Raw genomic sequence first — 14951 nt, 5'->3', positions numbered from 1 at the left:
CAAGTTAATGACAGAGGTGGGCCCAGAATCCAGGCTTCGGACTCTCTCTGCTGATCCCTTTTGAAAATATGCTCAACCACATCAACTAGATCAAAGACCACATGGTTAGGAACTGTGCAGTTCTGTCCACACTGAATTTCTACCTGAACTACCCTCTGCACTTGCAGTTTTCCAGCACTCTGCCGTGCTCCGCATTCTTACCCCTCTCACACCGCAGGAATCCAGCGCTGAGCCCCTCCTAATCGAAGGGCAGATGGTAGGCTGTACCGAATGCTGCCAAGTTGTATTTTAGGCTATCCTAACTGTGTTCCAGAAAATTAAGCAAGACCGAACTGAACTTCCGTCGTAAGGCCAGCCAGATGCTAACATAGGTTTTCCTTCAAAGAGGAGAGGGTATGGCCCTTTCTACAAGGGTAGAAGCTCCTAACTACTCCTTTGAAGCTTCACACAGCACACAAAAAGAAAAAAAAAAAGGCAGCAGCAGCTTTCCCTTTCAAGATGTTGGTATAAACAGAAAGGGATCCAGTATTCACTCGGAGAGTCACACTCTGACAGAACATGCTCCCCTTTTAGGATTTCAAACTGCATAAAGATCTGCCCCTCCATAATTCACATCCTGTTCCTGGGCTTTCCTCCTCCAAGAAGGAGCAGATCCTCAATCTTTAGAAGACATTTATCATCTGGTATCTTACATTACAAAGACTAATGTGACAAACTACTAATTTTTAAATCTCCTATCTCCTTCAGTCCTGCTCAAATGCCATCTTCTCAGCCATATCTAATGACCCTATTTTTAAATGGCAACACCCCACTCCCCTTAACTTGGCCCTCCCTGGGCCTCTATGCCACTTTACTTCTTGTCACCTTCTGACACACTGTACTTACCACAATTTGTTTACTGTTCTTTCACTAAAAAAAGGGCAGGCATTTTTGTGTTATGTTCACATCAGTGCCTCCAGCACCTAGTACCCTGCGCCTAGCACACAGTAGACGCTCAATCAACATGTGCTAGAAGAAACAAATGAAATCATGGACTCGTCCTCTCTACGAGTTCAGCCTAAGTTTTTTTGTTTTTGTTTTTGTTTTTGTGAGGAAGATCAGCCCTGAGCTAACATCCATGCTAATCCTCCTCTTTTTGCTGAGGAAGACCGGCTCTGAGCTAACATCTATTGCCAATCCTTCTTTTTTCCCCCAAAGCCCCAGTAGGCCGGCCCCAGCCTAAGTCTTAAAAGGATCTTCTGTACTCCACGTTATTAAAAACAGATTTGCGGGCCGGCCCCGTGGCTTAGCAGTTAAGCGCGCGCGCTCCGCTACTGGCGGCCCGGGTTCGGATCCCGGGCACGCACGGACGCATCGCTTCTCCGGCCATGCTGAGGCCACGTCCCACATACAGCAACTAGAAGGACGTGCAGCTAATGACATACAACTATCTACTGGGGCTTTGGGGGAAAAAAGGAGGATTGGCAATAGATGTTAGCTCAGGGCTGATGTTCCTCACAAAAACAAAAACAAAAATAGATTTGCATTGTGGAATCTCAGCTATTACTTATAGGTCTAGCCCTTCATTTTATAGATAATGAAAACAAGTAGAAATAGTGTGATGTAGTAACAGTAGCAAAGAATTTGGTATCAAAGAACCTGAGATTCAGGTGAGGGTCTGCGTGCAAGCAACTCAGCCTTCCAAAAATGAGGACAACTCCTACCTCATGGGGATGGTTAAGGATGGCTAAGGATAAAATGAGATAACATTTGGAAAATGTACCAAGTGTCATTTATCACTAGGCTACTTTGACCTGTCTGAGGTCATAAAGCTAGTTAGGAACACAATTAGAATAAGAATTTAAACAATTAGAATAAGAATTCAAATTTCCTAATGCCTAATCTAGTGCGTCTTGTGTCATGAAACTCAGCTTCTGGTTCTCCTATTCAGGGCCAACCTATTCTTTCATTTAGTTCAGGGCCTCTTAACCTTTGTATGGTTGGGGACCTTTCAGAATTTGATGAAAGCAATAGGTCCTCTCCTCCAGCAAAGTGCATATATGTACACCAACACAAAACCTCCCATAGCTCACCCACAGGCCCCAGGCTTAGGATCCGATGACAGGACTGATATACTAAGTAACTCTCAGCAATTTTTATTACTTATCTTCACACTTAATGATTCATGCCTTGGTGCTCTTGATTAAGGGGTTGGATCCAAAGAAACACCAAGGGTAGAATTCAGGAATCTGCATTAAAGATACTGCCCCCAGATCACCATGCTGATTAGGTGAGGGACTTGAACCCCATACAACCACAACCAAGGAGATACAAGGAAGGCAGAGAATTCAGTATTCAAAGACAGGAAGGTCAGGGAAAAAGGAAGGCAGGACGATCAGTTTATTTTTATCATTCTGCTACTATACAAACCATTCAAATAATTCTACATGACCATTTGCAAATAGCCACCTAGAGGCATCACGTTTTCTTCTTTAGAGAAAATTTGCCCAAAATGTTTGTGATGGGTTTTCCGCCCCAACCCCATACCCATCACGATTAACTCCAGACCAGATTGCTGAAAATGATTCTATCCTCCCTTACCTTACTATGGTCAAGTAAGACACTCTACTCATGGTAAACAGCACTTGGCTAAAGAAAAAAATCAGTACCAAATCTTTGAGGAGGTCAATCCATCACTCTTCATTTCTCAAATCAAGGCAAAACTTAACCAGCCTAACCCACTGGAATGTTAAACAATTATAATACACTTGATTTAAATGAATTAGTTCTGAAATATTAACAGATAATCTTCTGAGGCAAAGGAGTTGAGTTACAAGCTTCCTTGGTAATCTCCCAGTCTGAGATTAAGCACATAGCGTTTAGTAATACCAACTGCTGAAGTCAGTGTCATTCATCTACTGTTGCCCAGCTGTGCCTCAACCTCCTCATCCAAAAAATAAAAACACCCCTAATCTACACACAAATACACTGTGTGCGTATTTGGGAATTTCTAAATATGTTAACAGTTAATAGCTTTTATCCCTGAGTGGTGAGACACAAGGTTAACAGCTTTTATCTCTAAGTGGTGGGATTACGGGTGAGTTTAATTCTCTTACCAATATTTTGCTATAATTTTCAAGTTTTATATAATGTTGATGTATTATTTTTTAAACCAAAAATTCTGAACAACATAAAGCATTATCTATACATAAGTTTTTGGTCTGATGATTACAGAACCCCTATGTGGGGAGGCAGCAACATACAAATCCTTAAACACACCCTGAAAACCAGAATCAATTATATGGACTCTTCTCAAGAAATCCTGTACATTCAAGGTTGATTAGTTGATTAACAGAGTAACAAGTTTTTTTTTTTTTACATGCAAAAATAAAAATATCCATGCTTTGGGGACCACTTCTCTAAGTGGGAGGTCTTGACCTCTTGCAGAATTGCAGCGTGATTCATCCAGCCCTGTACCTATCTAAGAGACGAAGCTCTGCTTCATTTTAGATAAATAAAAGCCAAGTCCTTGAGGACTCTGCTTCCTAAATTTTCTATAAACCCATGGGTTCAGCCTCGTGGTCAACGGTAAAAAGGCAATCTTTCCCACAGCTGAAAACTGGTTTCCTAAAAAAGCTGATATCCAACTTCTAACACTTGGTATTATTCATCATTTCTATCTTGTAAAGTTGCAGTAAATTAAGATTGCAGGGCCTTTCTAGCTGGACTAACAAGTGTAACTCAGCATTACATCTGTTTTATTTTTTCAGAAGATCTTCCACGGTATCATAAACTCTAACTAAGGAAGTGTTTCTCAAACTGTCAGGACAATAAACTATTAGATTAAAAAATCTTCCAAGCAAAATACAAATAAACTTATTTATTTATACTTAGAAAATCAAAACTGATAATATTTTCAGTGAGTTCTGCAGTCACTGAGTTAAATTTGCTGGAAGCCTAAAAAAAATTAATTTAAAAATTTTAATTTCTGATAACTACTGAAAACTTTAAGTTAAACTTTACATTAACCATATCAAAACACCCCTTATGTAAGAAGGGTTACACAAGAAGTGCAGAAATAAAAAATCACTATCATTTGTTATCCATCTACTGAATATCTCCAAATGAAAACAGGTATGGATAGCTATCAAAATGGATTCCCAATATTCATTCATGTTGCCTGTATTTCAAAAATAGCACACACTTGGACAAGTGTCAATTCCAAAAAATACTCCAATCAAAAGAGAAGACAGTCATCTCAAATAGCCCTGATTATTCACCTGTAACAATGACTTTTCATTTCTATCATACAAATTTGACCTCTCTGATCAGCTTACATTTCCTTTAGGAATTAAACAACCTAATACTTAGAAACCACAAGTTTATTGAGACAAGTTATTTATAGATTACTCTAGATATCTGTTAACAACTTACAGCAAATGAGTTACCTCTATTTTTCCATCAACAAAATGGGACTATAGAGATTTTGAAAGATGTTTCTCCACAGTATTTTTAGAATGGGTCCGTAAACTCTAAACTTGTAATTCAGCATCACCTCAACTTCATTATCTTGCAAGGAAGAAAATGGGCTAGGAGCAAGTTTACCAGCACCCAAGATGGCATTGTCACAAGCAACACCTCCCACAACAGCCACCATTTTGAGCAGCAGGATATAATTAAACTACTCACGATTTTATACCATCTAAAAGAAAACACATGAATATCAGAATAATTACTGAACATCTCTTGACTTTTAGCATTTCCAAATCTTTAATTTCTGTGGCCCTGTTTCTATTCTTCAGTCAGTATAAACAGCTGTCCCACTAAAATTTTTACTGAAAAACACGCTTGTTACCGTCACGTTCAAACTTTGAAAACAAATGCTGTGGTGTTACCTAAACTGCTCATCTTCCTAACAAGAGAAGCAGAAGCCTACGATTTAATCACGTTGTTTCAATCAACTTAAGGAACTAAGAATCGCCAAAAGCCAGTGAGTAGTCCCAGTTTACCAGCCTACATTCCTCTTCATCCTCCCACCCTACCCCTTTTGATCTTTTTATTTTCCCGATTTCATTAACTCTGCAACAAGAGCAAGTTCCCACACTTGATTCATATGAGAAGCAAATGCTATTTCCGCAAACACTACCGAATCTAAAAATACAGGTGAGGCAAAAATCTTAGCAGTAAACGAATTAAAATCAATCCGAAAATGGCAGAAAGTAAGATCGGTGGGGGTGGGGAGGCCACGACAACGATTCGCTCCTCCAAACAGGGATTCTTATTTTGATGACTCCTTCGGCGAACTCTCGGCAGAGCTGAAAAGAAACACCGACCCGCAGTTTCCAGTCACCTTCGTCCAAAGGCAAAAGGTGGTAAGTCACCACACATACTGCCCCAGGAGAGCAAGCAATTCAACCTGCCGGCCAACCAGTATTTCACACCCCTTCCAAAAACACAAATAAGAGAGCAGGATGCTGGCGCGGCTCGTCCGGGCCGTCGTGTGCATTCGGCTCCTCGCACGCCCGCCGCCATCCCTGCCACCAGGACCCTGATTTTAGTCGGGCCATCACAAAGCCCGGGCTTTGAAAGCACCTTCGGCCTGGCCAGAGGAGCCATCCCTTTGCTCCCCGCTCGCCCGGGGGGGATAATGGTGGCGCGATCGGCTCAGACTCCCGAGGTCCCGCATACAGAAAGCGGCAGGTTCCGGGCGGGACGGCGCCGCCGCAGAATAACGGAGTCCCAAACTTTCCTGCCGCCGGGGCGCCGAGCACGGGTTGAGCGCCCGGCCCAGGCCCCGCGGCCGCGGCCGAAGTTAGCCCAGCGCGCCCCGGCACCGCGGGCCTCCGCCGTCCGCAGAGCGCGACCCCCCGCGCGCCGCCGAGCCCGGCCCCGCGGACCCTCCGCCCGGGCGCCGGCCACCCCCCGCCGGCCCCAGCTAATCCGCCCGCACGGTCCCCGTCCCCGACCCCGGACCCGCCCGGAGCAGCTGGCCAGCCGCCTCCACGGCCCCTGCGGGGAGGCGCGCGCCCTCCCCACGCTCAGCCCCCGCCGGACGGCCAGCAGAGCCGGCGCGGCCCCTCGCCCCGCGGCGCAGCCCACCCCTTCGCCGCCGCCGCGCCTCACCCAGAACGCGCGGGTGGGCACGGCGGCCCCCGAGCCAACGTCCCGAGCCGGACACCCGCCGGCCTGCGCGCCTCGTGTCCCCTCCGCGCCCCGCTCCGCCGCGGACCGCCGGCCCACGTCCCGGGCCCCGCTCCCTCCTGCGCGGCGCTAAGGCCGCCCCGAGGGCCGGGGGAGGGCGCGGTGTGCCGCCCGCCCGCCCGCGCGCGCGCGCGGTGCTCACCTCGATCTCGAAGTCGGGCAGGCGGAACGCGGTGCGGAAGAGCGAGCAGAAGTGCGCGATGGCCGGGACTTCCCACCAGGAGCGGAGCTCGCCCAGCCCGGCCGCGCCGCCCTCCTCCGGGCACATCTCCCCGGAGCGGCGCTGGCGGCGACCCCGGGCTCGGAGCGCGCCCGGCCGCCCCACGCTGCCCGCCCGCTCGGACTCCCGCCGGCGCGGCGCTCGGCGCTCAGCTCCTCGGGCGGGGGCGGCCTCTCCCGCTGCTGCCGCCGCTCGGCGAGCGCATGAGCTGAGGGCGGGCGGCCTGCGCGGGGGGCGGCGACCGGCCGAGTCACTGAGGCGGCTGCGGCTGCCGACGGGGTCGGCGCGCTCGCCCCATCCCGCGGCTGCGGCTGCGGCGGCCCCCAGTCCCGCACAATATAATCATCCTCCCGCCGAGGAAAACAGATGGAGCTGGGGGCGGGGAGCGGCCCGCAGAGGCCGGGGAGGGCCGCCCACGAGGAGGGGGCGGGGCTGCCGCGCCACAACAACAACCCCCGCCCCCGCTCCCCACCCCCGCCCGGACAGCTGCATTGGAAGAGAGGGGGAGGGGACAGGGACCTGGGCACCCCAAGAAAGAAGGGGAGGATGACTCGAAGGGAGCGAGGTGCGCCCTGTGAACTACTGTGACACCCGCTCCGCCTTCCAGGTGTTTGGGACTGCGGAGTTTAATGACTTGACGAGTGAGGACAATAAGGGTCTCTCCCTCCCCCCACTTGGCCTTAGTGGTCGCGTCCTTTTAAAGGGCCCGCTGGGTGGTGCTTTCGGTTGGGGCTCGGTCCAGAAACACGCACGTGTGGGAGTTCAGTTATTACTGGTGTTGACGGTAGTGCAGCAGAACCAGTGGGCTGTGCACCCCAGAGATATGAGGCCTAGAGAAATTAAGTGGTTTCCACCTGTTCTTTAGCACTTTTATTCCATCCAAAAACGGTGCTTCAATGAAGAGCTCTAAAGTGGCTCTTTTCTCCAAAGGAAGAAGGTGGTGGGGCTGGTTAAGCTGGAATCTAGCAGGATGGAGGCTGGAGTGGGGCGGGAAGGGTGGGGTAGGGGGAGGCACCAATCAGCAGCCGTGCGGGAAGAGCGACCCCCCCTCCCCCCAGGGAATGGACACGTGTGACCGCCCTAGAGAAGACGGGCTGGCAGCTCTGCCACTGCCCCGGCTGCAGAAAAGCTGCCTGGAAGAGGGCGCCGTGTAGTGAGAATGTGGGGGATGGGAAAGGGACCCGGTCTGAGGAGCGTGCTCCGGAGGGGGAGACCTGCACGCCTAGGCCAAGGGGATGTGCTCCAGGAGAAGGCTGTTGAGGCGGTGCTTTAGAAACGTTAAATTCTATAGTTCGTTAGGGTTCTGCTAAACCTGAAGAAAAAAAATCGCCTCAGAAACCGACTAGAAGTTTGGGAAAATTACGTTAAGTGCCCAGGTATTTGTACCGGCCATTGTATTTAGGACTGCCTTCTCCTCCAGTCCCAGAGGGCCTTAGCTGGGTTGTGTGTCTACCTCTCAGACAGGAAACGCTGCCTCTGACGCCTCCCCAAATTAATCGAGTACTTAGTGAGTGACGGCACGATCACAAAGTGTGCGGTGGTGAAATCAGAGACCCTCGTCTCCCTGTGGGCAGTGTGAAATCGGGAGAGGAGGGCAACCACGGTGAACGAACTCGCGTGATCGAGTTTGGAGCGGACTGCCTGGGTAATTCTCACACTCCTCCCTTCGCTTTATTCTGTTCATTTTAATAACCTGTTGTATTTTTTAAGGCAGCATTTTAAAAAAACTACTTCTTAAAGAAAATATATATTTAAGTGTATCTTTTATGAATCAACTAATCTCAAAATACTTCATCTTCTAAACTGGCTTTTCTCTCTCTCTTGTCCCTCTTTTTCTCTCTGTCTTTCCTGGCATAGAAACAGCCTATAAATTCTGCAGTTTTCCCTTTTTTATTACCTGGAACTATTTAATGATTTAAAATTCATCCTCAAATTCTACCATATGTTTTAATTTTTGAGAAAAATGAGCACACATGCAAGTGCTCCTCAAGAGCGAAGGCTACATTTTGGTGTGTTTATAAAGCACAGCGCTCCGTGGATGTCCTGTTAATAGATGAGATGTGGAAAGGGTGACAAGCCACTGTGGAATTCATCACATAACCTGAATTAGATGTTTTCTGGACTTTCTTCTTCTCCTGTCTATCTTCATTTTCTCGCAGATCAGTTTGACTTTTCACACTTTTTCCCATCTCCTTTTTTAAGGATTACTGCTTTTCTTCACATTTGTTTCTAATCCATTACATCCTGACTGTTCTTTCCCCACCTTCTTCCTGCTTCTCCATCTGTCTTCTCATTCTTGCCTTTATCCTCGGGTAACCGTTTTTACCTGGCCTCTCAATTGTCACTACTTGCCAGCCCGGTAGTAACAGTGCCTAGGACGTTAACAATACCAGGAAGCAGGAAGACGAGAAGCCTTGGTTACTGTAGTCTGTTTGAATGCTGCTTACAATCCCCGCCCCCAACTTGAAGGCTACTCAGTTGTCCCCTGCCTTCCTCCACACCACTGCCTAGTCCTGTAAATCAACAAAGCTGTCCTGGAACTGTAGGTGCCCCCTGGTGGTGGGCAGACACTTGTCTCCGGCTCTTCCGCCTTCTTGCCCTCAAGAGTCGTTTGCCCTCTGTGCTGCCTTCTGCGAGTCTCTTCTCAGTGTTCCTGTAAACCAGCACATCAACTTTAGGACTGTATCTTTCTATCGTTGTCTAACTCTGGTTCAGTCTCTCTAGTTTTTTGCTTGACAAAAACTGAAAGGTGTACTCTCCGCCCACCATAGCTTTCACCCACAGTCTGGAACCAATCCTTGCCCCAGGTGCTAAGGATTCTTCTATGTCTTGGGTCTGGCTGAAGGTGTGCACCCGGTGTTCCCCAAGTTTGGGCTCCAGCCAGAGCCTTGCAATTGGACCCCTGCCTCTGCCTCTGTTGGAACTGATACCCTGAATGTTTGACCCTGCTTTGAACATTTGTCTTCCCCCCGGACTTAACTGCCTCACATCTATTTTCTGAACTCACTTCCAGCCTAATCTGCAATCTAGATTACTGACTCCTCTACCTATATGTCAGAGGCTCACCCTTCTTCCTTTCCCATTTTGATTGGGAGAGGTCTCTCACTTCTGGCTTTTTCCAGCCTGGCCCATTCTTTCACCCTCGTTGTATCATCATTCTTAAAAACACACACAGCTCGAACTTTCTTTCCCCATCTCTCTCTTGCCTCTTTTCTGTTTGTGAGCCAGTGCCATTAACCTCAGATGACCTTGAAAGTACCAAGAAGTCATTCTTTGTCATATTCACCACAACCTTCAGTTCCATGTCCTCTTCTAATTAAACGTTTTCCATTAAAAAAACAATAATTAGTTTGGCTAACCTCTTTTGCTTATTAATTAATGTTGCAAAAAATATTTATTTTTCTCTTTGCAAAATATGCAGTAATTTCAGCTGTGATGGGATTTACATAGGTTCCTGGAGGATAATCTGAGAAACTAATCACCTTTTTATAGTACTGGTTTTTTTGGAAAATACATCAAAAGTTCCAAATGATCAGCTGAAAACATTTATGATCTGATTTATTTGAACCTTGGCAGGAATGAGACCGAAGTGTGGCTTCTTGATCCATAACCACTACTGACCAGGACTAGAGTCTGAATCCTCTCACTCTTCATCCAGTCTTCTCTCTAATGGATTGCACTGCTTCTCTCTTCTACTTCAACTGCCCTTTCTCTCTCTCCCTTTGCCGACCAGCCTGACCTGGATCCTCCTTGTTTCAGTCCCAGAATCAATTTGGAGCTGGAGCAGAGGTTAGCCATCATTTTATCATTTTAGTTGCCTGTGTCTAACTGAAGTCCAGGTACCTCACAAATTGTTGACATGCCCTCACACACGACCTTCCTTTCTCATTTGGGAGCTGCAGGCCATGATGTACCTGTTCCCAAAGAGGGCTGGAAGCAGGCTGATTCAACATTTCACAAGTTGTAGAAAGTGCACTAGGTTGACAGTCAGGAAAATCTGAGTGCTCTCTTAGCAACGGCTCCTAATCTTTCTGTCCTCATCTGTGAGAGGAAGGGCTGGAACGGCATGGTCCCTGAGTTCTATGGCTTTTGCCGTTCAAGTAGAGCCAGACGAATGTTCTTAAATTTTAAATTCACTCATGTCACTCACCTGCTCAAAATTCAGTGACTCTCCTGAGCATTAGAGAAAGTCCCTACTCTGGTAGATTCAAGACCTGACACAATTTGGCTTCATCCTACCTTCCCAGCCTTATCTGCTCTCCCCACCCCCACTCCTGCCACCAAAGACTCCTTTCCTCCTGCCAAACTGGTTCACTCACCCACCTAGATCTTGCCTCCTCCCTTTTGATCAGGCCCTTTTAGTTGCCTGGAAAGGCTTACAACTCAGCTTCTCAGATCATGACCCACTCAAAGCTCACTTCCTTCATAAAGCTTTCCTGAAGCACCAATAGCTTGAGGTATTTCTCTAGGTACTCTTACACAGGAAATTATAGTTTGTACAATTCATTTATCAAGCACTTCCTTGGGTAATCTTTCTATTATTTATTTTGAAGTGCTACTTAAATCTTTTACTATAACTGAGGTTGTCTTTTCTTCTCAACCAGGTTAGACTTTGGGGGAGATCCTCCCTCATATGCAGCAATTAAATGATTAATTTGATTATATAATGATGATGTAAGTGATGGCATAAAAGCATAAGAAATTCAGAATTCCTTTAAATGCCTGGTGTGGATTTGCTTACTTTCCTTCATTCCTTCCTCTGTCTTTCTGCTTTCTCCCTCATGGAACTCATTCACTCAGTCTTAAAGGTCATGCCTTTCTCAATACACATCTTCAGCCTAGCTTCTCTCCCTGAGCTCCACTGTCATTTCCCCAAATGCCAATTGGATGCTACCCATTACCTTAAACTCAACATGTTAAAAGGAAGGGGAAAAAAAAACTAGCACAGCATTTTTCTCACCAACTCCTATACCATTACTGACTTAGTAATTCCTTTAATGGAACAACTGTATTCCTAGACTCCATGACGCTCTGCTCTCCCTTTTCTCTTGGCTTATATTCACCATCTTACTGGTTCTTCCTTCATGATGTCTCCTATATCCCTTTTCCTTCTGATAACTCCAGTCTCCACCCTAACCCAGGTCCTTTTCATCTCACTATTTTAGAAGCTCCCTACCTGGTTTTCTTTCCTCTGGTTTCTCCCCCACCTACTCTATCTTGTCCAGTATAGTCAGATTTATCTTCTTAAAACAGTGCATCTGTTTTAAGAAAGTGAATTTAATTTTAATAATATATTTTCTTAAACCCAGTATATCCAAAATATTATAATTTGAACATGTAATCAGTATAAAAAATATCAATGAAATAGCGTACTTTACCCTTAAATTCACGTCTCAATTAGAATCGGCCACATTTCGGTGCTCAGTCTGCTGCATGTGGCTACTGGCTGCTGTATTAGGCAGTCAGTGCAGATCTACAGTAACCAAAGTGATCATTAACTCACTCTGCCCCTCTAAATCCTTGGTTCTTGGCCTGTCCAAACTCTGCCTCTCCCTTCAGACTCCAGAAGGCTTCCCTAACCACCTTGCCTTCAGCACAATCTCCCCACCTACCTCTTTCTTGAATGCTTAATTTCACTGGGTAAATCCCACAGGAAATAGCCTCTTTTACTTCTGTCCTCCCCCTGCTCCCTGAGAGCAGTCTACAAATAATTGATCATAAATGAACATTTGTGAAATAAATGTATAGTGTTTTATTAAAAAGTTCACAGAAAACACTAGTTACTCTCTCTGCATGTATTTTTTTAATTGTAAAGAAGATCTGAGGTAGAGCTCCCCACAAAGTGTGGCAACGTGGTGTACAGGTTTTGAGTTATGAATGTGCCAAGGTATTGACCGCCTCAGCGTTTGGGACACCAGTCAACTAGGCTGACAGTTATCAGCCTCAGGCAGCCTTGTTGAACCCGGTGTTCCCTAAAAATATCTTTTTGATGTGTTCCATGATGCACAAAGTTTGTGAATCACTGCTTTAACCAATGAAGTCTTTGTAAAATACAAAAAAAAAAAAGAAGGTCTGAGGTGGAACGCAGATTATAATTTTTAAAGTGTCAACATACTTGCGTTACTCTGTAATATAGTTAACTACCCAGTTTTAAGATTACTTTCAAGACTTTCATATAAACTTGATTTTCTATTTCCACTTCATTTCTCCACCTTATAGTGATTTCTATAATATTTTTTGAGATTGTTTTCCCCAGTCCTGATTTTTCCCTTTCATTGTATCAGGCTTTTGGTTTCTGACTAGTTTTGTAATATTATCAAGTTCATTTCACGTGACACCAAATTAAGTACTGTACAAATGAAATTGTACAGGTATATGTTCGTTTTCAGTTTAAGGTCAGCAACACTGCTCTGGGACATGGTACACGAACAAAAGGTAAGTTATGAAGGGATTAGATAAAATGTCCCTTTCTTGTGTAACTGATGCTGTCATTGCTTATCTTTATGTTTCCTTCCTTCTCAACAGCCTTCCAGCTTCTGTCCCAGCTCTCCTTCCCAGCTGCCGTGGAACCTGTGGTTCCAACATTCTGTTACCTTCACCTACCATGGGAAGCTTGTGGGTTTTAAATATTCTACAAAGCAAGTTTCAGAAGTGATGCACGGGTGGATTCAAAAGGATGGACAACAAAAAATTTAAAAAAAAGGATGGACAGGCCACTGGTTGGAGAAGAAGGTGACAGAGACAATAGGAGATAATTTATTGAGAGAGAAAGATAATTTATTGAGAGAGAAAGTTTAAATTAAAAAAAAAAGCATTTGGGATAAATTGCCAGAGTTACTATAAGGATTCACTGTGAATAGAGAATCAGGGTCAGAAATTCTTTAGCGAACTATGTTGTGCTCTGTGTAAATGTCCCCCTATATCCAGAGACTTCTCTAAGCATTTCTCCAGTTAATTACCCTTCCTACAGCCCAGATTGAAGGGGAAACATGCTCAGAGTAACACGGTTCTCCTTTCTACCTGTCCACATCTTTCCTCCCAGCTCCTTGGGACGAGCTCTTTCATTACAGTGAACTGTGGTGCTTGTAAGCCTCGACCTCCTTCCACAGCACTTTAATAACAGCTGCACGGCTGCCTGGACCAGGGCTACACGAGCAGCTCTCTTTATTTTTGACCTTAAGACTGGTAATTTGTTATTGTCATGAAACTGAAGTGTCAGACTTGAAACCGTCCTGACCCTGGTTGGGCAAGTCTCCTGGTACTCTCAGAGGTTCAGCCCTGAGGAGCGAGGCTGCTGTCCTCTGAAGTATTGCTTCTGTCTGCTCTGGTTTAAACCAGCTTGGACCAGACCTGGGGGAATCCATCCTAACAAATACTGTTTTGACACCACATGTAGCCGTAAAGGAAATTATTGCAAATGTTAGTTAACTTAGTACTCAATGGATGAGAATAAAAAGGGGGCTGAGAGAGTCCTTTCTACCATGAGCCCCCATTGATTCAGGACTCAGAACCTCACCAGATTTTATTGCCTGCTAAAGAACTCTTCTTCAGTTCTATTCTAGAAACTGTAAGAATCAGCTCTCTTGCCGCCTCTGGGTCTCATAGTCCATGTTTATGCTGTTCTGTTCCAGAATTCCTCTCTGAATTCCTGGAGAGTCCATCTCTGGCCTATCTTATTGTGGCATCTCCCCTTGTTCTTGACACCAGGTCAAATAGCTTTGTAGCATCTCCATTCTCAGTGCCGTTCAGAAGCTGGTGAATCTTAATGAGTTCCTCCCTTAATCCCTTTTCAAAGAGACTACAATCCTTAATTTCTTTAACTTTCTTTTTAATTATTTTAGCTCCTTGTGTCATTCCTGTGGCCTTAAACCGTCCCTACTCAGTTTAAAGGTCACATTATTTTGGTTGACAAAGTGCCCAGGGTTGTATACATCTGGCCTCACTCTCTTAGCTGGGCCTGAGTTATGTCTCCGATTTGATTCATTCAACATAGAAATATACATTTAAGTGGAAAATTCAGTCTCTGGCCTCAAGGAGTTTCTAATGAAATTTATAAAATTGTCCGTGTAGTATAGAATATAAGTATTCTGTGTAGTTTAAAGTTATAAAGGGGTGTAAGGCATAACCTAGTCTAGTTGGCTCCTTTTAGAGAGGCGTTCAGAGAAGAAAATAGTGTGAGCTAGTGTTTGGGGAGCCTTCATGAGGAAGATCAGTCTTGAACTGGTGAGAAACACAGTTGGCTATCTTCATTCAGAGCTTAAAATCTTAAGTAAGGCAAGATCTAGGTGGGTGAGTGAACCAGTTTGGCAGGAGGAAAGGAGTCTTTGGTGGGAGGAGTGGGGGTGGGGAGAGCAGATAAGGCTGGGAAGGTAGGATGAAGCCAAATTGTGTCAGGTCTTGAATCTACCAGAGTAGGGACTTTCTCTAATGCTCAGGAGAGTCACTGAATTTTGAGCAGGTGAGTGACATGAGTGAATTTAAAATTTAAGAACATTCGTCTGGCTCTACTTGAAGGGCAAAAGCCATAGAACTCAGGGACCATGCCGTTCCA

General features: G+C 45.6%; 1 protein-coding gene across 6 annotated transcripts in view; it reads right to left on the bottom strand.

Annotated features, from left to right (window-relative positions):
- LOC131416483 (chromatin remodeling regulator CECR2) overlaps nucleotides 1–6780 on the bottom strand; it is a 161827-nt gene extending 155047 nt beyond the window's left edge. For 4 of the 6 annotated variants that reach the window (XM_058559146.1, XM_058559148.1, XM_058559149.1 and 1 more), the window contains exon 1: nucleotides 6323–6779. In XM_058559146.1, coding sequence (XP_058415129.1) covers nucleotides 6323–6448 — 126 coding nt within the window. In that variant the 5' untranslated portion in view covers nucleotides 6449–6779. Of the gene's footprint in view, nucleotides 1–6322 lie in introns of all 6 variants that reach the window. The other 2 variants (XM_058559147.1, XM_058559152.1) reach the window with 2 other exon arrangements.
- Between the last annotated feature and the right edge of the window lie 8171 nt (nucleotides 6781–14951).

This window comes from Diceros bicornis, chromosome 17, assembly GCF_020826845.1.
Source record: "Diceros bicornis minor isolate mBicDic1 chromosome 17, mDicBic1.mat.cur, whole genome shotgun sequence".
In the NCBI taxonomy this organism is placed as follows: Eukaryota; Metazoa; Chordata; class Mammalia; order Perissodactyla; family Rhinocerotidae; genus Diceros; species Diceros bicornis.
The sequence above is the reverse complement of the archived record's forward strand: the minus strand, read 5'-3'. Positions and strand labels throughout refer to the sequence as shown.